The sequence below is a fragment of the Notamacropus eugenii genome, chromosome 2 (genome assembly GCF_028372415.1).
Source record: "Notamacropus eugenii isolate mMacEug1 chromosome 2, mMacEug1.pri_v2, whole genome shotgun sequence".
Classification (NCBI taxonomy): domain Eukaryota; kingdom Metazoa; phylum Chordata; class Mammalia; order Diprotodontia; family Macropodidae; genus Notamacropus; species Notamacropus eugenii.
The window spans coordinates 285,882,502-285,908,137 of NC_092873.1; the positions used below are offsets into that span (position 1 = coordinate 285,882,502).

At 38.8% G+C, this 25,636-nt stretch overlaps 1 protein-coding gene across 2 annotated transcripts in view; it reads right to left on the minus strand.

The window, feature by feature from the left end:
- VAV3 (vav guanine nucleotide exchange factor 3) overlaps positions 1–25,636 on the minus strand; it is a 453,372-nt gene that overhangs the window by 173,985 nt on the left and 253,751 nt on the right. For both annotated transcript variants that reach the window (XM_072644176.1, XM_072644175.1), the window contains exons 11-15: positions 24,885–24,953; positions 22,012–22,098; positions 21,382–21,467; positions 20,735–20,867; positions 19,147–19,256 (exon numbers count right to left, since the gene is read on the minus strand). In XM_072644176.1, coding sequence (XP_072500277.1) covers positions 19,147–19,256; positions 20,735–20,867; positions 21,382–21,467; positions 22,012–22,098; positions 24,885–24,953 — 485 coding nt within the window. The remainder of the gene's footprint in view (positions 1–19,146; positions 19,257–20,734; positions 20,868–21,381; positions 21,468–22,011; positions 22,099–24,884; positions 24,954–25,636) is intronic.

Here is a 25,636-nt window from a genome sequence, read left to right on the forward strand (position 1 = left end):
AATTTAAATAGAAGTATTAAAATTGAAAATCTGCCTTAAAATATATCTAAAACTAGAATTCAAGAATTCAATTGAGCTTATCCTTAAATCCTTCGAAGTGAGGAGGGGAGTGGGGATGGCAGGGAGAGGCAATGGGGATTAAATGGCTTGTGCAGGGTCACACAGCTAGAAAACGTCTGAGGCTGAATTTGAACTCAAGTCCTCCTGACTCCAGGGCTGGTGCTCTATCCTCTAAGCATCTAGCTGTTGCTACTTAAATTCTATAAGACACTTTTTTACACATGATGATTAAAACTGAATATGCGGGGGGAGGGGGGGGCGGCGAGAAATTATCTTCTGTCTGGTCCTGGAGTTCTATTGAATTTGTGTTTATCTATTCTTACTGGACAAGTTTCATCCCTTACATTGATTCCATTCTCTTTCCAGTTTGCCAAGATTTTCCTTTTTAAAATGGCTCAACAGTTTGGGATAAGAGGAATGGGGAAAAGGAGTCTGAAATTCAAATTAATTTTTCAAGAACAAAAAGTCCAAGTTCTTCAAGTTCCAATCAACAAATTATCCACAATTATCTGTTGGTCCCAAGGGAAGGAAGGCTGAGGTACAATTTTCTTTACTTAAGTACAGGACAGGAAAACATGATTTTTTAAATATTTAAATTAATTTAATCATTTAAAATAATTCTTTTAAGATCTGGCCTTCAAAATTGCATTTATCAGATCTTCTGGTTCAATTTTATTTATCAATGCGATTATCATGTTGGGTACCATAGACAGTTCCCTCTCTGGACCAGACAGCTTAGAACTATATATTATATCAATCAGTCGATCAACATTATGCACCAGGCACAGAACTAAATGCTGGAGACGCACACACTCACACACACACTGAAGCAAAATTAAATAAAGGCAGTCCCTGCCCTCAAGGAGTTTATTGCATAAGCAAAGTATAGTACAGGCTTGGGAGCTACTATCCCAATCCCTCAACACACTGGGAGGCTGGCTCCCCAGAGCCTTGTCAGCTACTTTTCCCCTCAGGGTGACCTTAAGGGATTGGATAATTATCTTTCTAATGCTATTGTGTATCCATTGGTCTGCTTCCCTGTTATCCATTAGCCAGGCAGACTCAATTAGACAAGATTATAAGAACAGATGGTACAAAACATCTCCCAGCCTAGAGATGTACTGTCCCAAAAGTATATACAAGAGTCTAGAAGAAGGTGGCCTTAAACTGAGAAAGCACAAGGGGTAACTCATAGTTCCTGGCTAGAGGAAGTCCTTTTCTTCCCTTTGTGGGATCTTCATGAAGTTTCCCTTAGACAGGGTGGAGCTTTCTGCTGTGCTTCCTGTCGGGTCTTGAAGATGCCTTTTGGAATTCTATCTAGCTTGTTCTCAGTTCCCAATACAGATAGATACTACTGTTAGCGATTGTTCTTCTGGGGTCCCTTGTAAAATACCCATGGGGAATCCAAAATTTTCTGATTTTTCAGAGTTAATGAGGTCCTCTTCTTGTTGGTGGGGAGGGGGATGAGGGTGGAAGAGGAGAACAAGGAGGGAGACAGAGAGTCCCATTCTTCACCCCCTCCCAAGGGATTCTCTCTCAGGGGCTTAGCTGGAATTGCTTCTACCACTGGGCTGACTGCAGACTTAAGAGACCCACAGGCATAACCAAGTCTCTTCATTTCCTGAGTAGTCTCATTGCATCTCATCTAATGTCTCTCATTTGTTCCAAAATGATTTTTACACCTAATTTAATGCCTTTGATTGACTGATTGACTCCACAGAGGTATTTTCATTTGATAAAGGTAGTGGGGTGTAGAGCATCTTGTTATTTACTTTAAGTGGGACAGGGTGATTGATGGATGGATTTAATCAACCCTGGTCTTGACAATAGCTTGCTGGCACATATATAATACTTATGGGTTTGTTAGTTATTTCCTCTGTATATGCCTTATCTCCCAAAATTGGTTACAAGTCGTCAGTCAAATAGCACTTATCAAGTGCCTACTATGTGCCAGGTATTATGCTAAGTACCAGGGATACAAAGAAAGTCAAAACTCAGTCGCTAGAGGCAACATGCAAACAAATATGTACAGACCCTGATATAGAGAGAAGAAACTGGAGATAATCCACAGAGGGAAGACACTAGCATTAAGGGGGATCAGGAAGGGTCTCCTAAAAGGGAGGACTTTCACTGGGCATCAAAGGAAGCCAGGGAAGCCAGGAGGCAGAAGTAAGGAGAGGGAGTTCCAGGCACAGAATACAGTCAGAGAAAATGCTCAGGGTGGGAAGATGGAGTATCATCTGGAGTCATCACTGGACAACAGAATATAGGGAGAGGGGGCAGGAGTAGTGTAAGGCATAAGAAGTCTGGAGAGGGAGGAAAGAGTCAAGTTATGGAAGGTTTTATAAGCAAACCAGAGGACTTTATATTTGACCCTGCATGCAATAGGGAGATACCACAGCTGATTGAATAGAAGTGTGATGTGGTCAGCTGTGTTTTAGGAGGATAAGCTTGACAGCTGAATGGAGGAATAATTAGCATCATGGTGGGAAGTATTAAATTCCTTGTACTGTTTTTACTAGAATTAGAATCAATCAATCAATCAATCAAGAGTTTATTAAGCACCTGTTATACATCACATGCCATGCCAGGAACTGGGAATAGAAAGAAAAAAAAAGGAAGCGTCTTTGCCCCCAAAGAGATTACATCCTAACAGAGGATATGACATGTAAAAGTATTTATGAAACACATAGAGAGGTACATACAAAACACAGGTAGTGCAGATAAAAGATAACCTTGGAGTAAAAGGCACTACTAATCCCCTTTAGAATGGGAGCTCTTTGAGGGAAGGGACTATCTTTTTATTTATTGTACCGCCAGCACTTAGCAGAGTGCCTGGCACCTAACAAGTGCTAATAACTAGTCATTGGATTACTAGAAGCACTTACTAGCTGTGTGGCCCTGGGCAAGTCACTTAACCCTGTTTACCTCAGTTTCCTCATCTGTAAAGTGGCTGGAGAAGAAAATGGCAAACTATCCCAGTATCTTTGCCAAGAAAAAGAACAGAAAGTCAGACATGATTGAAACAACTGAATGAGAAGAAGTCTGGATTAGTAGGAATAATGTGATGGCACTGAAGTGGTGGCATATATTCAAATTACTATTCAACGTTATAATTATTTAAAATATGGTCCTTGGTTCTAGTCCAACAGAACTACGTAGTGTCAATTCAATAATGCAACTGCTTCAGGGGATTCTTTATTCCCACTAATCAAGACCTTGTCATTTGTCCTTCATTCTCCAAGAGGACCATGACATCAGGAAGGTGATGCTGTGACTTGCAAGAGAATTAAGCTAGGGAGGGTTGTGCAAAGTCATCAGCCTCATTTTCTCCTCTGGAGCCTTCTGGGTCCAATGGCAAAATATAGATCAGGATGATGGGAGATGGTCCCCAAGCAAGACCTAGCTATATTTGAAATGACTCACCTCATAATATAATGGTTAGAGAACTGGAAGGAAGACCTCCCTCTGATACATAGTGACCCTGTGACCCTGGGCACATCATTTAAACTCACTGTGCTTTTAGGCAATTCTCTAAGATGGTAAGTGGCAGGGAAGGTGCTGACCTACACAGGTAGAGGGAGTTTCCTCCCCAAAACAATGAAATAACAAGGCCAGTCTTTTTCTCTATCCTTTCTGTTAAGCTGTTGATTGAAGCCCTCTCACTTGCATTTACTGATAAGAATTCTGCTCCTGAGAACTAGACGGAGTCACCTCTTACTATTCAAAAGCACCTCCCGGGTCAGAAGACCTGGGTTCCAATCCCAGGTCTCCCACGGAGAGGCTGGGAAAATTTATTTGTCTCTTCACCTATTTGTGCCTCAGTTCTCAGCAATAATATGAGGGACTTGAAGGAAATTATTTCACAAGCACCTTCAGCTATAATATATCATTCACTTCTTCAACCTGTTCTCATAGAGTTTTCAAACTCTGATTAGTTCCCTTTCTGACTACTTACCCGCTTCAAACAGAGTGTGTAAGAGCTGAAAAGGGAATCTTTAAGGGCCTTAAAAGAAAATAAAAGGTTTATTTTCTCCCACCAGTGGATAGAACAAAAGTGTGCATTCATTTTCCATTTGGAAGTACGTTATGGAGAAAATGTCTTAAATATATAAAAAGCACTAAAAAGTTACATGTGTCTTCAGAGAACTGTCACTTACCTCATTTCCTTCCTCTAACACTCCTGAGAGGGAGATGCTTAAGATAATAGGATTTATGACTAGAAGGACCTTAAAGGTCAGCTAATCTATCCTTTCACTTTACCACTGAGGAAACCAGAGCCCAGAGAAGTAAAATCATGCACCCAAAGTCACCCAGGTGAATAAATGGCAGAACTGGGATATGAACTCAGATCTTCCGGCTTCAAATCCAAGGCTTCTTCCACTATTCCATGTTTCCAGTCACTCTTTTTCTGATAGATTAAGAAACTGAGGCAAAAATGAATAAGTGATCATAGGGTCTTTCCCAAGATCACATGGCTAGCTAGTGGTAGGGTTGTAATTAAAAATTAAAAGATCACATCAAAAATGCTCATTTTATCCAGTCAATGCATCTTATGAATACAGACAGTTAATTGGTAAAGTGGATAGAATGTTTGACTTGGATTCAGGAAGACGTGAGTTCAAATCCAGCTTCAGATACTTTCTAACTATGTGACCCTGGATAAATCACTTGACCTCTCTGTGTGCCTCAGTTTCCTTATCTGTATAATAAGAATAATAATAACAGTACCTTCCTCCCAGGATCGTTTTGAGGATAAAATGAGATAGTATTTGCAAAGTGTTTTGCAAAACTTAAAATACTACATAAATGCTGTTATTATTACTAAGAATATCACTTATGTGAAATATTTATGGAAGGTTCCAGTCTTATTTTTCTTATTTATCTCCACTAAAAACTGTCTGGTCTAGGTATCTGCATAGGCTTATTTTGTCTGAAATGACTACATTTTTATCTTTTCCTAAGTCTGGAGATCAATAGGTCATGACGTCAATGTGTTCATGTGCTAACAGTGATGTCCAGGTGTTGACCAGAGGTGGAACCAGTGCCAAGGAAGGACACTGTTGACAGAGAAATTCCCAGCGGAACAGTGATGTGACTGTCTTCACTCTTCTACTGAGAATCATTACCAAACTTTATTAGCTGTGTAACCATGGGTGAGTCATTCCAGCATACCCTTGACTAAAACACACTGGATGGATGCCATTTTAGTTTTTATTCTTTCTTCAAAGATAACTTAGAGACAAAAAATAAAACAAAATACCATTTTATTGTCTTCACTATTTCTTTTTTTTTTTTTTAACTCATTTTCAGCTTCAGACTTTCTAAGACTGTTATTGGTCCATGGCACTTTTTTGGGTTCTCAGTTATATGAACTTTCTCTATATTATACACGTCCTTTTTTCATTTCTATAGACTTTTCCATTTTTCATCTTTTTTCTGGATCATGGTGATTGTGTTAATAGAATTTCATTTTTGAAAGTCTCCTAACCTTCTCAAGCTATCTTTCTCTTCATCTTCTCTGGTAATGGGATTATACCTGTCCCTGAGCTAAACATTTTAGAATTCTGCTTTCCTCACATCTAAGGTTCATTTCTAATTATGTCCCACTTCTGCAATGTTATTATAAGATTATCATTTAATATTTAATCGTATTTTGTTATGCATAAAAAGCACCAGCACATTTCTCAATGGAGCTGCCTGCTGGAAGATCCCATTTTTATGGCACACATGATTTTTTCTGAGCAGTGTCCCATGGCCTACTTCTTTTTATTGCTTCCAGGAAGCTGCAGCTTAGTTCCCTCTACCGAGTTAACTGCCAATTTTGAAAGGTTATAGACAAGACATTAGATTCTGGGAGAGTTGAGTTGGATTCAGCATAGGAGATTAGTGTGAATAGGTCAGCATCATCAAATTCAGCTCAGTAGAGTCTAACTTATCAGTGGGGATACCACACTATATGAAGGTTTTTAGATTAAAAATCTGGATAAATGCCCTCCTATATATATTTTAATGGCTGATTTTCTAAAAGAGAATCATAATCAGTAGAAAACAGAAATGAAAGACCAGTTCTACAATAGAAAGTTGGTCAATTTCCCAGGGAGCCCACCAACAAATCCTGACATCTGCACTGACAGACTTGGAATTTTCAGGGAAGTCCAAGCTCTGTGCGATCAGAGCCGAGATCTCCACAGCAGAACAAACTCATCCAAAACTTTTCATCAAGGAGACAATCTAGCATTTGTACCCAGAGTTATAGCTATGTACCACTGAGTACATCGGAGGGTGGGGTGGAGTATCATAGATCCCAAAAAGAAGATGCTCATAATTTAGTAGTAAGATCCAAAGATGTAACTGTCTAAAATTAAAGCTCATGAATTAGCATATAATGTTTGCAGAACACTTCAAAGACATCTCATTCATGTTTTTCAACAATTCTGTGGCGTATATTATCTTTTTGTTGGGCATGGTCTGGATCCTAATTTATCAATTAATCAGTGAGGATTTATTAAGCAACCTACTACGTGATAGGAACTGTGCTAAGTGCTAAATATCTCTAAATTATAGCCTTAGCATTTCCTGGGACACTAAGAGAGATGAAGTGGGTTGCCCAGAGCCACACAGCTAGTCTGAGTCAGAGATAAACATGAATAAGCATCTTTCTGACTTCCAAACTCTACCCCACCCTTTACCTTATCCATTACACACACTCTTTTTTCATGTAGACAACAGAAGAGCAAATTGAATTTGAGACTTGCACATATGAGCAGGAGTTTTCCTGACTGAATCCCATGGTTCTATCCACTATACCACATTGCCTCTTCCAAAATGATGGCACTAGAGTGTTGCCCCAAATCCATCCATGGAGACAACAATCTAAAATATATAAAATAAGCTTCAATCTCATTAATCATAACATGTCCATCGTGAGCTAATATTGTAATCATAGTTTCTATGGAGTCCAGAAATGAAACAGTGAGTTGAAAAACAAGAATTTTGCTTATATTTATTCACCATTGTTTGTGAAGAAGTGATCTGATTGACCAAAATTAGTCCATTTGGCAAATAAAGTCCTACAGGGGTTAAAGGCATATCAGATTGTCATAAGCTGTTGACAGGATCCATTAAAAAATTCAGCTCCTTTTTCTCTAACTCTTAGACTCATTTTACTATCTTTCCATGTTAATTTTTGGTCTGCTAAGCAGGTCTCCTCATTTAAGCATGAGAATTACAAATGATCCTTTGAATTCACTCTTACCTTCTGCCTCCAGTCAGCTAACAAATTCATAACAGAGTCTCCCTTTTAATTGCTCCCCCCATTTCCAACCACACCACCAACACCGTAATGAAGGCCTTTCTTACTTCTCACCCACTCTACTGCAATAGTCTCATACCTGCCATTGGCTTTCAGCCCTTGTCCCTACAGACCATCCTGTACTCAGCAGCCAAATTAATTTTTCTAAAGTATAGTTTTGATCGCATCAAAAGCTTTCAAACACTCTCCACTGCCTATTAAATGAGGTTTAAAATCCTTATCTTATCATTTAAAGACCTCCATGATTTGGTTTCTCCTTCCATTTCTAGTCTTATATGACACTTCTCTCTGATAGATAGATAGACAGACAGATAGATAGATAGACAGACACTACGTGTGTTCGTCCTTCATTGCTGAAGAAGTCCACGCCATCAGAGAAATGATGACATGACTTGCACTTGACTTTGTTTTGAGTGAGGGAGGGCTGTTCAAGTCACCAGCCTCACTTCTCCTCCAGAGCCATCTGAATCCAGTGACTAGATATTCATCAGGATAACTGGAGATGACCCAGGATGAGGCAATTGGGATTAAGTGACTTGCCCAAGGTCACACAGCTAGTGAGTGTCAAGTGTCTGAGGTGAGATTTGAACTCAGGTCCTCCTGACTCCTGCACTGGTGCTCTATCCACTGAACCACACTAGCTGCCCCAGATAGACAGATAGATACATGTGAACATACATACGTGTAGTTACATAAAACTCTGTCTGTATCTGTATCTATCTGGGTATGTAGATTATAGATATAGATAGATACAGATAGCTTTCAGAGGTTACCTCCTGACTTTAAGTCCAATAGTCTTTCTACTATAGCACACTGTCTCTCAGTTAGTAAATCCCTCCCTTCGTCTTTCAATGTCCTCCCCAAATGGTTACCTGATACCTTCAGTGCTGGCCTCAAAGTACACAAGATCACCTTGCATGGCATCCAATCTAAATGTATCCTCCAGAATACTGTCCAATAATCAACACCTTTCATAGTTCTTTACCACCACCACTACTACCCCTTTACTAGATGCCACCTAACTTATCTGATGAAGTAATCTGGACTAACAGTTTACTACAAATTACTGAATTCATATATAATTCTTCCCCACTTACACTGATGTATTTCCACAGATGTCTTTTGGAGACATAAGGTCTTAATCCAAAGCAGCGTCTTTAATGATAGTGGATGGAGTGCTGGTGATCTCTGACACTTATTGTCTTCCCATTTTGATTGTGAGTTACTTAAGGGCAAGGACTTCCTTTTGCCTCTTTTTGTATCCTCAGGGCTTAGCACAGTGCCTGGCACATGGTGACTGCTTAATAAATACTTGCTGACTGACTGGGCAGAGTTCCTTATCTGCCTCAGTTCCTTATCTGTAAAATTAGGATAATAAAAACACCTATCTTCCAAAGTTGTTGAGAGAATAAAATGAGACAATATTTATAAAGAACTTTGAAAACCTTAAAGCACTACATGAACGCTAGCAATTATGAATTTCTTCATGGGAAGACAATGATGATGGAAAGAGAAATCTGGAGTCAGTGGACTTACCAATGCCCCAAACAGAACATCTCCTTTCTCCCTCTTCTCCAATTTTATACCATTCATACTATATCCCATTCTTCATGCTTGTTGCCTATGATTTTAGGTCACTGTTTAAATTCAAGTGGCACTCAAAGCAAAGAAGTTCATAACCCCTTATTGTATTCCATAGTATTAAGTGTATGTGTCCCTTGGCTTATTTTTGTGTATTTGATTAGAATCAAGTAAGATCCCACTTAAAGCTAGAAGGCACCTTAGTAACACCTCCAGGGGTGGGGAACCTATGTCTTTGAGGCCACATGTGGTCCTCTAAGTCCTCAAGTGCAACCCTTTGACTGAATCCAAACTTCACAGAACAAATCCCTTTAGTAAAGTGATTTGTTCTGTAAAACTTGAACTCCGTCAAAAAGCAACACTTGAGGTCCTAAATGGCCAGATGTGATCTTGAGGCTGCAGGTTCCCTACCCCAGATCCTAGCCTAACCAGTCTTTCATGCCCTACTCTATTTTACACGTCAGGAAACTAATGCCCAGAGAATTAAGATAACTTGCCCAAGGTCACACAGTGAGTAAGCAGAAGAGCTAGTATTTTAATCCAGGACTGTTGACTCCAAATCAGTTGTTTTTAATTGTTCTAAAAAACGGTGAACAATTGCCTCTTCAGGGGGAAAAATGTCCGCACAACACACTTTTAAGCTTCATCTGCATTATTAACATTTTCCTATTACTTTTTAAAGTCTTAAACAATCAATAAAACTATAAACCAATCCTTGATTTGCATCATTTGTCAGTCTTTAAGGTGTCAATTTACACACTGAAAACTTACCTATCGGATCTTGAGAATCTGTCCAAGCTGGTTGAAGCACCCCTCCCCCAATCACCTTGCTTACAGTCATGCAGCTCCTTAAGTATGAGGGAAGGGGGACTTCACGTTACCTTGGACACCATTACAAAAGATAACTATCAACCTTATAGCATCTTGCTCGTAGCTAACTATGCATATTTCCTTACCTGTAAAATGCTCCTTATTTTCATTCTCCTGATAAAAGTATTCACAAATACATACTAACATTCATGGAATTCCAGAAAAACATAGCCACATTTCCCAATATTCTTTTGAAACTCGTTTAAGCTAATAAAAGTCACATACAAGTCTATCATAAGAATAACTGATAGGACTGACAAAACATACTTAACATTTCTAAATCAGTTCATCTGGGTGTCCTAAGGAAACAGAATAAACCACACAGATTACTGACCAATAATTCTCTTGAAGACTGCAAATACCTATCATAGACTGGTGGTCCAAAGATCCATAGGGATAGCGCTTGGATCTGTGATTTCCTTTGTATAAGGAACTTACAGGGGCTGGGGAGTGGGGGGTGGGGTAGGTGAAACTCTGTCAATCAAAGTAAGTCTACATCTTTTCTGAAGTTTGAAAGGTAAGAGAATTGCCTAGACTCAGAGCATTGAAATGCTGACATGTCCAAGGTCACATCGTCTCTGCTAAAGCTCCACCTTCTGCAAGAAGGCTTTCCTGATTTTGCTGAATCTTAATACCTTCCCCTCTGAGATTATCTCCTTTATTCTGCATATATTTTGTTTACAGTATATTTTATATGACATATTTTGGCTTTGTGACTAATTTTTTGCATGTTTTCTCCCCCATTAGATCAAACTGAAAGCAGCAAATATTTTTCTTTCCCCAGAACTTAACACAGTGCCTGGCTCCTAATAGGTCCTTAATAAATGCTTGTGGACCTGACAGTATATGTTTGAGGAAGGATTTGAACCCAGATCTTCCTGTCTTTCAAGCCAGCTCTTGAACCACTATGCCTAAAATCCTTAGCCATGTTTTCAAAAAAGCATAAGTCTAGAAGAGACCTTTTTGGCAATCCAAGCAAACTATGTCTAGCCAGCAATCTCCTCAAAACATTACAAACTTACTTTTTCAAAAAAAGGGGGCATAACATTTTTCTTTGTGTCATCAAAATCTGGCTCTCTGAAATCTCTAGCTGTTCTGTTCCCTGAGGGCCAAGCAAAACAAAGTCCAATTCCTCCTCAATAAGAGAGTCACTGAGACAACCAGCTAACTACGCTAGACCCTAGGGAATTCAAAGACAAGTCTCAATGATGGCAGCTGTCATGTCCCCCTTCCCTCCCTCCATCCCTCCAAGTCCTGTCTTCTCCTGGTTAAACATCACCAACTCCCTTGCTTATCCTCCCTCCACATGGCTTCCAATCTATTCATTATTCTATTTGCCTGGTAGTGTGCTCTTTGACATGGTTCACTGAACTCCAGCAGAGGTTATGAAATCACCAGTCACTTTTCCTCTTCAATCCCAACCAAGTAAAGTACCAGCATCATTCACAAAACTTCCCTTTCCAAACTCATCACTTTATTTTTTAAATCTTTGACTTAGACAAACTGCCTCCAGCCTCTCTCCTCTCCAGCTCTTCAGACAGCTGACAGTGGTATTGTCAAAGCAAAGTCTGACCTTGCTACTTCCCTGACCAAGCTCCCAGTGCTCCATAAAATACAGACTACGCTTGGCCTTTAAAGCTCTTCACAGGCCGAAGCCAAGATGGTAGAGTGAAAGCAGGGAATCGCCTGAGCTCTCCCACAAACTCCTTCAAATACCTTTAAAAAGTGAATCTGAACAAATTTTAAAGCTCTTCATAATCTAGTCCCAGCCTACCTTTCCAAAATATTACATTCCTTCCCTTCACTTGCACTGTGGTCCAGCCAAACTGGCCTCACATACCATCCCTAATCTCTGTGTCTTTGCCCTATCACTCATGCCTGGAATGCACTAACTTCTGACCTCTGTCTCTGAGACTCTGATGTAGAGTCATCTTTATTGAGTACTTATCATTTTTTAGTATTAGTATGTCACCTTGATTTTCTAAATTAAATGCAATATTTTAAGCACCTTATGAGGATCAACAATTGTTTTTTTAATAAAAATGACCTAAGACTTCTATAAACAGAACTGTCAACTTTTGTAATTCATATGAGTAAACAATTCATCCATCTTAAAATGTCCCATTTTTTGATTCCTGCCTCCTCTCCCCATCCAACTTTCCTCATTCACCATCATAGTTTCTTTCAAAGCTTAGCTCAGACATCACCTACATAGGATGATTTTTCTACCCCCCAGCTATTAACTTCATCCTCCCTCTAAAATAATGTATCTTGTAATATATGTGCATGCAATGTGTGTATATTGTTCCTGTGAATAGAATATATGCTCCTTGAAGGCAGGAAGGACTTCATTGTTGTCTTTGAATTCCCTAGGATCCAGCACAGTTGGTCAGTCATTGTCCTTCATGTTCAAAGAGAACCAAAATGACAGCACTACACTAGGTTCGAGGTGCAGTGTGTCATACTGTGGCTGATCGGACCAATACAAGCTTGGGAAGTTCTATCACAGGTTGGGCACAAATAGTCTGTATGAACATTTAGAGTGGAGATGTCTCTAAATTTGTGTATCTCACAAATTAGTCACTTGGCACATAATAGGGTTTCCATAAATGTCTGGTTGATTGAGCAGCAATAACAAAGAGCATTCAATGTGTTCAAAGTTCTGTGCTAGAAATCGGAGAACACAGAAAGCTACATGTCTTCACAGAGTTTATGATCTAGGAAGTTTGGGTGTGGATCATTGTATACTTGCTTCCTTGAAACTGGGTTACAGAGGATAACAGTTAACAGATTAAATAAGTACATGAGCTTCAGGAAGACAGATGGAGACCAAACCAAGTTCCAATGTAGATGGTTACTGCTATTGTTTATTAGTCATTGCTTATTAGTAATAATGGCTAAGATTTTCCAAATTAAATTCAGTATTTTATAGGTACTCAGCAATGTGTTGTTGCGGTTGGTTTTTTTTTTTTTAAATAAAAATGATCTCAGCCTTCCATAGATAGCAAAACTGCCATCTCCTGTAAATAACACAGGCAAATAATTCATTCGTCTTAAAATATCCTGTTCCTTGATTCCTGTCTCCTTGTCTCCCCTCTCCTACCTTTTCCCGTTCACCATCACAGCCCCTTAAAACAACATTTCTCCTTCTGTCTGCAACTGGAGGAGATCTCATAGTACTGATGTCAAAACTGCTATGGATCAGAGCCAAAGCATGAAGCCTGCCTATAGGGAAACATTTTTATTGTTTTTATATATTGCATGGATATGGAAGGTTTTCTGATTATTATTTTATGCTCCATAGGGTATTAAATCAGAATATTGAAATTCTGCAAGATGGGCAAAGCAACGCTGGAAAAACAAACGGCCCCACCAAAGGCAAATACCCAAGTTTCTCAACTTAATTCTAGTGTTCTGTCAGCAGCAGCACAAGGCAGCCCGGGCTGCCGCACAAAGCCGGAAGCTGAGCAATGCCAGGTATGTCCTGCATTAATGAGCCTCCAAAAGAGAAGGAAAAGGATAAAGAAAAGGAATGGAACATTTTGAGACTGATGAAATGCCCACTGATTTGATTTACCATACATGGCATTTTTCCTGTTTGTGGGAACCCTCAACTTCTCCTTGAAGCAATTCTGAATTAAGGTATTTCCACCCTCTCACCATCTGCGTGATGCTGTCAATGGAAGCCTGAAATACAAATAACCACTGCTCTGTATGTGAAAATATACTCTGCGTGTTATTTAAAATAATCATATTCCTTTTCAGAGACAAAGTCCAAAAGGACCAGGTCTGCCTGGGAGACAGCCAGCCCTCTTTTTTAGAATCTCATACAATTTCTACACATTTTCCTATATCCTAATCACCTTAAAAACACAAGATCACAGCCTGTTAGCTCTGGTTGGAATATTAGAGATCTCCTTGTCCAACTTTTCTAGCTTGTCTCTGACCCTGTCTCTCTCCTCCCCCAATACATACATATATATTTGCATACATATACATGTATATGCATGATTCCCTCACCCTTCATTTCCTCATTTATGTGTGTGTGTGTGTGTGTATGTGTGTGTACACACACACAGGGAACCCCAAGAAGCAATACAGTCAAAGTCCCATGGCTAGAACTAGGTGATGTCCAAATCCTTTTCCAGTTCTTAAATGCTAAGATCTCTAGTGTGAGAGGAGGAGCTAGGATACCGAACTTCGGAGAGCCACACCAATGTTCTTCCTACAACATAAAAACCTCATAACCAGAACCTAGAAATTTAAATAATTCATCTTGACTGCATGGAATAAAAGATCAGTTATAAACCTTTGAAGAGCCTTTAAAAAGGTATAAGCATTTATCAAGCACCCATGTGTCTGGCACAAAGAGCTTTGCGAATATTATCTCATTTGACCTCACCACAACCCTGGGAGGTGGGTGGTTATTGTTATCGCTATTTTTACAGTTGAGGAAATTGAGGAAGATAGAGGTTGAGGGGCTTGTTCAGGATCACACAGCTAGTAAGTATCTGAAGTTGGATTTGAACTTGGGTCTTTTGGACTGTAGGCATAGTGTTCTATTCACTGTGCAACTGAGCTACATTTATTAATTTTTTTTAAAACACACATAAACATAAATCTGTCTATATTCTATGCACCTCCTGAAAGAGAAATAATAAGCTATAAGTACTGATTGAAACATATTTTCTTTCATTTTGTTTTTTCTTGTTTTTTTTCTTTTGCAACAGGGCTAATGTGGAAATATCTTTTACATGACTTTCTATGTATAACGGATATATTTCTTGCTTTCTCAATAAGTGGGGACAGAATAGGAGAGAAAGTGAGAATTCAGAACTCAAAATAATTTTTTAAAATAAAATAATAACATTTTAAGAAATAAGAACCAGGGAATCAGATCATTTCAGATACTATCAGAGTTCATGTGGATTTGTACCACATAGTTCCTTGACTGGCACTTTTGAGAGATTATTTAGGTTCTGGCCAGAGAACTTAGTCAATCTCCAAATTTTGGAACAATTACTATTTATTTTATTAAGTACCTGGCAGCTGGAATAATATTATCTTTTTTCTAATTCTGTTAGAATAATGATGGGATGGGAAAGGTAGGGGTATGCCCAAGGGCACATAGCTGAGAGGGTAGAAGGATGGGTAGAGTTTAGAAGAACAGTCAGAATTCCAGTGGGAAGATTGTAGATCTAAGAAATGGTATGAACAAAGACAAGAAAGTTGGAAAGAATAGGAGACATTTAGAGTAAGGCACCAGTTTTGCTGAAGTTTGCAATGTGTGGTAGGTAATAATGTTAGATGGTGCAGTAGATAGAGGAAAACTCATCTCCCTGAGTCCAAATATGGCCTCAAACTCATACTGGCTGTGTGACCCTGGACAAGTCACTTAACTCTGTTTTCCTCAGTTTCTTTATTTGTAAAATGAGCTGGAGACGAAATGGAAAACCACTCCAATATCTTTGCCAAGAAAATATCAAAATGCGGTCACAAAGAGTCATACATGACTGAACAAGAACAAAGGCTAGAAAGATCAACATGGTGACAGATCATAGAGAACCCTTGAATGCCAGACTAGGGAACTTGTACTTTATTTTGCTGGAAATGGGAAAGGTGAGATAGTAATAATTAAATTTGTGAGTAAGCAAATTAATCTGGAGTAGAATGAATTCAGCAAGCTTGACAGGCAAAGGCCTTGAAAATAGGGAGGGAACTTCTGAAGACTTATCCCTACTACATCTCACAATGTATTTCTCATCCCACCTGCCTATTTACCAGAGTCTTCCCTGGAGACCTTCCAAATGCCATGTTCCATGTTGGAGCAGTTCCTCGGCCCTCCATCACACCTACCTGCTACTGACTTGGCTGGACTTCTACTGATTGCCTATTGCCACACTCTACCACGACTTCTCCCACTTGTCCTGATGTCCTCCTAATGGTGGGGACCTTCCTATATAATGTAGTCAGATGGATCTGTCTAGTTCCCACATCTCAGCTATCCTTATTCATCTCAACCCTGGAGTCTTAGCAACTGATGCTGTCTTGAAAATTAGATGCTAAAGTTCCTAAGGAGAGGGATAGGAAAGTACCTTGTAAAATTTCTGACACAAGACAGACATTCAACCACTTCTTGATAGTAATTAAAATGCGCTCTGGAATAAATCATCTCAATTCTCTGTACCAGCTGAGTTCATTCTTTATTTGTGTGTATATGTGTGTGCACACACACCTGTGCATGTAAATATGTAGAGTATATATATGATTTTAAGCAAGAGTTTAAATATGTCTATTAAATATGTATTTGTATGTATAGATATTATGATAATTGAAAAAGTTTGGAGGTTCAGTATCAGAGTGACTCAACTAGTGCGCGGGCACCCTCTCTGGTCTCGGTAATAAATGATGATGAAGCTGATAGCTTCACCGTTCATCTCTAGGCAGGAATAGTCTAAGCTATAAACCCACAGTTCTGTTTAAAGCAGCTCCACATGATAGGCACTTTCAGGGTTGGAGTTTAGCATTCAAGGTTGCATTTTCTCTAGGCCAAAATTAGAGGATGTTAGTTGAACTGAGCAGGAATCATACCTTTATAAAAGCATGCGTGTCATCTCTCTCTCTCTCTCTCTCTCTTTCTCCATCCTTTCTGTATGTGAGTGTGTGTGTGTATGTGTGTGTGTGGATATGTATAGATAGATATGGATATACATAAATAGATATAAAACTACATCTCTCTATATCACATATGTACAAACATGTCATATGTTATTATGCATAGTACAAATGCATGTACTATAATATATACACATATATTCACGTATGTGTGTGAGTCTATTGGTGAGGAACCTCATAGTAACAAATAATTTCAGAACAGGAAGAGACTTCAGAGACCTTCTAATCCAATCCATGCACAAAAAGAATCATTTTTTTCCAATGAAGAAGTTTCACTTCCCAAAACAGATCAGCACTTGCTCTGCAATTTTAACCTTAAGAGATTTTTCTGGGGCACTGAGAGGTCAAGTAACTTGCCCAGGGTCACAAAGACAGTATATGTCAGAGGTGGAATCGAACCCAGGTCCTCTGGATTCTGAGGTCAATTATCTATTCATAACAATAGACAGATATAGAAATATACATATATATTACATACATACACACATACATGTGATATGTATGTGTGTATATATGTGTGTGCACACACACATAATATTTGATGTTTTCAGAGGCTGTGGCAATCTGAAGCGTGAAAACAATTCCAGCAGAGAGGAGAGGGCCTTTGAAAGAAAGCTCATGGCTCCTTCTTTCATTCCTTTAGAGAGGTTCAGGGAAGGCCCTTCTGTGTGTGTGTATGTGTGTGTGTGTGTGTGTGTGTGTGTGTGTGTGTGTGTGTGTGTGTACACACATATACACACATACATATATATGCAAATGTATCTATGCATATATGTATTCATGAATGTCTGCATATATATGTGTGTGTGTGTGTGTGTGTGTGTGTGTGTGTGTGTGTGTGTGTGTGTGTATAAGGTATATGGATGAGAGATCTGATACCATCTATGTGAGGAACCCTAGTTAGGAAATTTCCCTCACCAATGCAGACTTCAAAATCCTCTGTTACTTGTACAGTATTGCCGAGCTGTCTAGAGACATTTAGAAGTTAAGTGATTTGCCTCTCGTCACTTAGGACAGAGACAGGTTTTCCTGGCTCCCAGGCCAGCCCTGTCTAGCCATGATGCCATGCTTTTTTAAAAGCCATTCTTCCCCCAAAATGGAAGGTTCTAGGTTGGTTCATCAAGTTTAAGTCTCACGAGCTTAGGGGAACCTCAAATGCCAGGCCCCTGCAACTGTCCATTATATATAGCTGCATTAAATAGCATTGTGGGTTTATGACATGGCTTACCTTTCTCAAAGAATGAATGGCCAAACCACAAGATCATGATCCTTTGTGCCCAAAACCAGAAAGGGTCCCTTTGGACTAGCTGGTGTACTAATTCACTGAACCAATAAACCTCTCATATTATGTTCAATTATCATAACTGGGAACACTAAATTATGTTTTCCAAAGATAGGCAGACAGTAGAATGTCTCACTGGCTGACACCCAAGGACTTCATGTATTTATGTTTGCATTAGACCCTTGTATTTGGACCAAGAAACATATGTAGAAGACTGTGGTGGATAAGCTATTAAACAAACCACTATGCTCCCCACCACCATCAAAACTATAGTAAAAACATTTCCAATTGAAAAGTAATTTCAATGAAAGAGTCACAAAATTTTCCTATGATCCTAAAGGACCTCTGTGCTCAAAGGGAACCGATCCCAAAGCCACATTTTCACATTAGATTTTTACTCAAGTTATCATCTTTCTCACTGATGACTTCACACGGTCAGCCAACAACCATTTATTAAGTACCAGCTATGTGTCTGTCAGGATCCATGCTAAGAGCTGGGAATTCAAAGACAGGCATAAATAGTCCCTGCCCTCAAAGGAACTCACAACCCAATGGGAGAGCCAGCATGCCAACAACTATGTATGAATAAAAAGTATACAAGATAAATTGGAGATAATTTTAGAGGGAACATACTGGCTTTAAGAGGGATTGGGCAAGGCTTCCTGCCGATGATGGGATGTTAGCTGAAACTTGAAGGAAGCCAGAAAGCAAAGGGGAGGAGATGATAGCGTTTCTAAATTGTGCAGTCTGGACTTTTAACCTGGCCTCCACAGTTACTGTGTACTTTTCAGGCTGCAGTTGCCAAAATGAATGAGAAACGCCTACGTCATGGGACAATTATATCTCTTTGAGCTTTATCATTTCTAAACAATTCTAAAAAAAACTGTTGTTAGAGGTTTTCTCCTTTATAACAAGAAAGAACATTGAATGGAAAGCAATTTGAATGATACATTGCTTTAACAACATGGTGGAGGGAGGAGAGTCCAAGGAAAAAGTCAGCACCTCTGTATCTCTCCTAAAAAAGACATTTCAACAAATGGGCCAGAGACAGAGCTTTCAAAGGTCACAATCACAGCCAATTTTTGTCAGTTGAACGTTTGATATTTTCAGAGGCTGTGGCAATCGGAAGCATTAAAACAATCCCAGCAGAGGAGAGGGCCTTCAAAAGAAAGCTCGTGGCTCCCTCTTTCTTTTCTTCAGAGTGGTTCAGGGAAGGCCCTTTGTGAACAACTTAAAGCCAGCAGGCAGACAGCCTACCTCCAAGGTTAGAGGACGGCCCCAGGTGGAAACCCTATTGCTTAGGATGTATTTGTGAATGGTCTTAAGCAGGGAAGGGAGTAACTTTGGAAGCAGGGATACTTACAGTGCCATTTCAAACTGCTCAAGCCATTTTTTCTTCAAATCTTTTGTTTTGCAATAGAATTCCAGTCCATTTTGTCCTTGTGTATGGATGAGGTAGAAGCCATAAGACCACTATGGAAATAAATCATTAATTCACTGATTAATACATAGTGCTATGTTTTCATGTTCACTGTAATCCCACTAACATCCTTTAAAAAAAAAAATGTACCTGGCCACAAGTGTCCACTATGACCATCTGACTTAGCCATCTACAGTGGCAGCAGCAACATCACAGTTGATCATAACACACAGAATTAAAAATAAAGCTCTCTATACAACTGGAACAGGTATAGAGCACAACTTTGTGCACCAGCACGAATATCATCTCATTTGATCTTTACAACAACCCTGAGAGGTAGACGCTATTAAAATATCAATTCAGTTGAAGAAACCAAGACAAATAGAGGTTAAGTGATTTACCAAGAGTCACACAGCTGGTAAGTATTTAAGACCAGACTTGAACTCAGATCTCCCTGATTCCAGGCCCAACACACTATTCACTATGTTACTTAGCTGCCTAAGTGACCTTAGAGTCAGGAAGATTTAGGTTTAAATTCCAGCTCTGATACTTGATGGCTGTGTTAGCTTGGACAAGTCACCTCACTTCTCTAGATCTCAGTTTACTCATCTGTAAAATAGAGGAGTCAGACTAGATGGCCTCTGAGGTTCCTTCCTGTTCTAAATGTATGATCCTATGATGCTCAGTTCTTATAATGTAACTGACTTGAGTCCAAAGCCTGACTCTGCTGATCACTACCTGTGTGACCTTGAACAAGTGAATTTTGGCCTCAGTTTGCTCATCTGCAAACTGAGGAGTTTGAATTGGATGGTGTTCAAGGTTTCATGCAGCCCTAGGTCTATGACCCAATGTCTAATGCTTTAAGGCTTGGAAAATGCTTGACATACATCGTCTCATTCAATCCTCCCAACAACCTAGTGAGGCAGGTGCTATTAGTGTTTCCATTTTGCAACTGAAGAACCTAAGGCTAGGAGTTCTTCAGTGGCTCAGCCCCATGCCCCTCAGCCAGCAAGTATCAGAGAAAGGTTTTGAACCCAGGTCTCCCTGACTCCAAGTCCATGACTCTGTACTTAATAAATGAGTGATCCTAGGCAAGATACTGATCCCCATTGTGGCTCAGTTTGCCAGTTAGAAAATGACTGCATTGGGCTCAATGGTCTCTAAAAGCCCCTCCTAGTTCTAAATTTATGATGCTGCGATTCACCACCTCCAGCTGCCTCCATTCTACATCAACATCTGTAGCCAAATCATTTGTAGAGAGATCCTCATTAACTCTTATGGTCCCTGAACTAATGTGATCACTCATGCAACGGCTATTGGGTTGTTTCAGTCAGAGCTGTGGTCTTTCATTATTCACACTCAAGAATATGTATTGTCATCTATTAAAATCGATAATTTACAGTGGAGCCCCATCTACTTTGACAGCATCCAGTCACATTATAAGGATGTCACAAGGTTTCAGAGGCTTGCATACATGTTAGTTAAAAATCTCCCCATTGATAACATTTGTCAACATCGAAGATGACAGCACCTTTTTGTTTTCTTTGTCAGTTGTGGGGTTATTGGCAATTTTGTATTGCTGAAGATCTATTATTTCCTTCATCTCGTAGTTATCGCCTTTTCTTTTGCACACAATGACCGCCAAGTCGAATAAGAAGATATGCCTGTGAAAAAACAAAACAAAAGTGAAGTGACAAGACATCACCAGGAAGTAGGTGGGCTGTTCTCTAAATAAGACCTCATCAAGCTTGTTTCCCTGACATCCAAAGGTCATTGTAAAAAGGGTCTACAAACGGCAGTGTTAAGTTATTAATAAACACATCAAGGACCACCTGGAGTATTTCTAAAAGAGGTACCCTGACCCTTAAATATTCATGGGAAAGGTATGGCTCCATTTCTAGCATCACACTGAAAACTTACTTCCTCTCTAATAAAGTCTAAGTTAGACTCAAGCAACAGAAAACAGACCACTGAGAGGAAAGGTTTTCTATCCTTAGAATACTATTGAATTGATTACTAATAGATTATTATGAGATCATCTTTTCTTCATTGGTCTCCCCACCTCTACCCTGTAAAAGGAATTTTTTAAGGTTTTTATTTTTTTTTAATTTTCTTTTACTCTATTCTTAGATACTTATTCATTCTTATGAAAAACACATATGACTTCACATCCCTCACCTTTCTTGTTTGGTGTGTTTGTCTAGGGTTGTTATCCTGATTTCCCCATCTCCCTGAGGTCTTCCAAACACCAAGACAGGCTGATTCTAAAAACATAAAAGGTAGGTTTCACTGTTACATAAACACATGCAAACAGAAATGAAACTTGAGGAGGAAAAAAAAAAACCCTCCTCACCCTCCCCAGGACCAACTGGTTTATCACATAGGCACTGAATTAATTTTACATTTTTATAAAAGCATGAGATCCAGAGAACCTGAGACCAAACAATACATTTGAAAATGAACTTGTCTTTCTTGATGCTGGGGTATCCTTTGTAGAGACTAGGGCCAAATAGAGCATTAGTGGGAAAATCAGTTCTCTCTCCAAGTCAAAAAGGGGATTAGATCAGAAGAATTTAAGTTACATGGGATCTAAAATGTAAGCTTATTTCCTTTTGAAAAGGTGGAGCTTTTGAAGTTGACCTGATTAATGATTAAAAATCATGAGAGCTGTTTCCCCAAAGCAGATGTCAATCAAACCGGGCAATTGATGAAAACTGGCAATAGGGAATGTACGCTTCTGCACTGATCTAAAGGTAGTTCCAGAAAACTGACCCCTTCCCATCTTTGTGGAGGTAAAAAGTCACCTACCAAGTTCTCTATGGATAACTGAAACTGTTTTATTTCACGGAGGGTTTCATTATCTCTCTTCACCTCGTTTACATATTGTGCCAAGTCCTAAAGAATACAAAGAAAGGTTTAAAAGAGTACCAACTCTGATAAATGGGAAAAAGATGCATTTTTTAAAAACTGAACCATTCTGACATCATAAGGAATCAGCATAATCACTCTTATTTTCCAATGACCAACCAAAGGTCTTGTATCCTAAATATATAAGGCTTCTAAGGAATTTTTAGAAAGTGACATATCTATGGTACAGCTGGGGACCTACAAAAGTATCCTTTACCTTATCTTTGTAAAGCCCAAGAATATCATTGCCTTTAGAGGTGTACAATGTAGAATAAATGAAAGGAAAATAGGTCGGCAGGGTTTGTTACAAAAATTAAAAACTGGAATCTACAAGATTAAACTTTTTACATAAGTAATGGGCATGGGAGAAAGTAGAGGATGAAACACACAAAGAAATGACTTAAAAGTTTGAATAGAACTTGAACTGAGCTATATTATGCAACTACTTATTTCTCCTAGTTAACCAACAGGGAGTAGCCAGTCAAGAAACAAAATTTAATTCTGCAGATCTAAAAAAAGGAGAGAGGTCAGAAACTAAAAGGCATTCACGTGGATAAAGATGAACCCCAAATGCCTACCTACCATAATTTTCCATGTGCCTTAACCTATTTAAAAATGTCTTTTCTTATTTTGGAGAAAACAATATTAGCTAATCTGTCTGTACTGTTCCTAGCTATTTTTATTTTATCTGCTCTAGATTTTCTTGTGTTCTGAGTTCTTCTCTTGCCTCTTTCTATCTTAAATTCATCTGAAACAGTGGCAAGTCTCTGGCAGAAAACAATCCTCAGCTTTGTTTAGAATGACTGAATTTCCATATTGAAAACAATGCGTTTATAAAGAGGAAATCTGTAAAACCTAAAGGTTAACAAACAGATGTGTCTTTCATAGCAGGGCTTCCCCTCTGCCGCCCTCTCCCCATGGCGATATTAAAAAAAAAAAAAACAGCAGGAACTAGGCCTAAATCCCACAAGAAAAGATAGAAAGGAACTTTGACCTGGCGTTAAAGTCACATTTCATATGTGAATTGCAACTGACACTGGTGTTGTTTTAAAGACACATGCATACAATTGAGATCTCAGGTGACATTTTCATCGAGCATAATTGGAAACTAATTTTCAGTATTCTTGCTTAGCTTTCATATAAACTTATACTTAAGTTGTGTTTGAGAAAAATAGACAGGAAGCTGTTTTTAGAAATGAAATTTCTTTTCAATTATTTCTCTAACAGATATAATTCATATTGTCAGGTTTTTTAATTTACTTAAAATAAACATTTGAATTACATTAATTCATGTAACTGTATCTATGTGTATATATATATATATATACGTACACATACACACATGTATACATACACATATATACATCAAAACAGCATTTTTGCTTGCTGAGAAAGGTATGGCTCAACCATCAATTTGTCTACACAAAAAGGAACTGAGAGTATCATGTGACCATAAGTTCAATATGAACCAACAGTGTAATGTAACAGTCGTGAAAATTAGTTCAAACTTAGGCTATGATGAGGAAAGTTTCAGGGAATAAAGAGCTGATGATTCTACTGCACTTTACTACATACCATAAGTAAGGTATTTTACTCAATTCTGGGCACTATATTTCAGTAAAGACAATAGCAAACCAGGCTTTGAGTTTATACCATTGAGAATCAATGGAAGAGAATGAGTTAAACTAAGTAAAAAGGGCAGCTAGATGACTCAGTGGGTGGAGCACTGAGATTGAAATTAGGAAGACTCACCTTCAAGAATTAAAATCCAGTCTCAGACATTTACTAGTTATGTGACCCAGGGCAAGTCACTTAGCCCTGGTTGCCTCAGTTTCCTCATCTGTAAAATGAGCTGGAGAAGGAAATGGAAAGCCACTCCAGTATCTTTGTTGAGAAAACCCCAAATGGGGTCAGAAAGAGCCAGACATGACTCAATAACAACAGCTACCAATGCCTTTAAGTACTTAAAGGGCCATCCTATAGAAGAGGGATTTGGCATTTACTTGGTTCCTGAGGGTAGAATTAGAGGAAACAAGTGGGAATTGAAGAGGCAAATGTGGGCTTCACATAAAGGAACAATGAACAATTCAAGCTATCCCAAAGTGCAATAGGCTGCCTCAGGAGGTCATTTGAAGATGTCATTAAAGGGCTTCAAACAAAGGTTGGATGGTTTCCTGTGTACTTTTCAGGTATGGGTTGAAGCAGATGATCACTTTCAACTTGGAAATTCTATAATTCTGACAAAACTTGTGATGTAAATCAAATTACTTTTATGAGCACCACTGTTATTTCCTCCTAAGGGTTTTATATGGTCAAAGTAACTTTACCATTAGGTAATCTGTTTTACAATATTTGGATATGTCTTTGAAACTTTCTGTAGAGCTCCATTTCTGAAGGAAATTATTAAGAACTCCCCACTGGTATTAATGTCTTTCACTAAATTGCATCAATCCATCTAAAAGTTCTAAATCTACCACAAACACCTGGGCCATCAATAAATGTAAAGGGGTAAAAAGAACATTTCAAGACAGTAACCTTTGAGGTATATTGGAAAGATCTCTATATTGAGAGCCAGAGACAAACAAGTCTTTACTTCCTGGAAGTACTACTTGTTACTAATAAGATGCGTGACCTTGGGTGAACAGCTTGACCTCTCTGGGTCTCAATTGTAAAATGAAGGTGTTTGACTAAATGACTTCTAAGGTTTGCTTCTGCTTAAAGTCAATAATCCCATATCGTGGGGTGAGAATAAGGATCTGAAGTCCTTTACTTACCTTCATTGCATCAAGGGCCTGTTTCAGGTTTGCCTTCTCTATGGGATCAGTTGTGTGTTTCACCAGCTCCTGTTATACAGAAGACATCACTATTTTTTAAAACAACTCTTAAAACAAATGATGGCGATGTATACACAAAAAGCCCTTTAAAAGCAAAAGCTCTCTACAAAAACTCTACTAATATACAGAAATATGATCATTCATATACATAGAGATAGCTAAGTGGGACAGTACCTAAAGCATTCAACTTGGAGTCAAGACCTAAATTTGAAAGCTACCTCAATCACAAGTTGAATGACCCTGGGCATGTCACAACCTCTCAGCCTCCGTTTCTTGAGTAGTAAAATGGGTCTAATAATAGCACCTACCTCCCAGGACTGCTGTAAGGATCAAATGTGACAATGCAAGTAAAGCACTCTGCAAATCTTAATGCACTGTATAAATATCGCTATTATTATTGTAAGCACAATGAATAAGTCTAACAGAAGCAGAAAAGGAAGTGGACATTGACCAAAAGATGTTGAATGTATTTTGTAACAGGAAAATCCATTAATTTAAAAAGGCAATGATAATTCTCAAAACAATATGTATATTTTTTTCTATTTGAAGTAAGAAGTCGTTTTCCACAATACGGAAAAAAATGGCCATTCCTTCCTGGCCTGCCAACTTGTAAGTATCCTAAATCTACTGAGATTTCATTTTATTATCACTTTCCTTCCCTTTGGCAAGTCAAAATGGTCATTTTTTAAAAA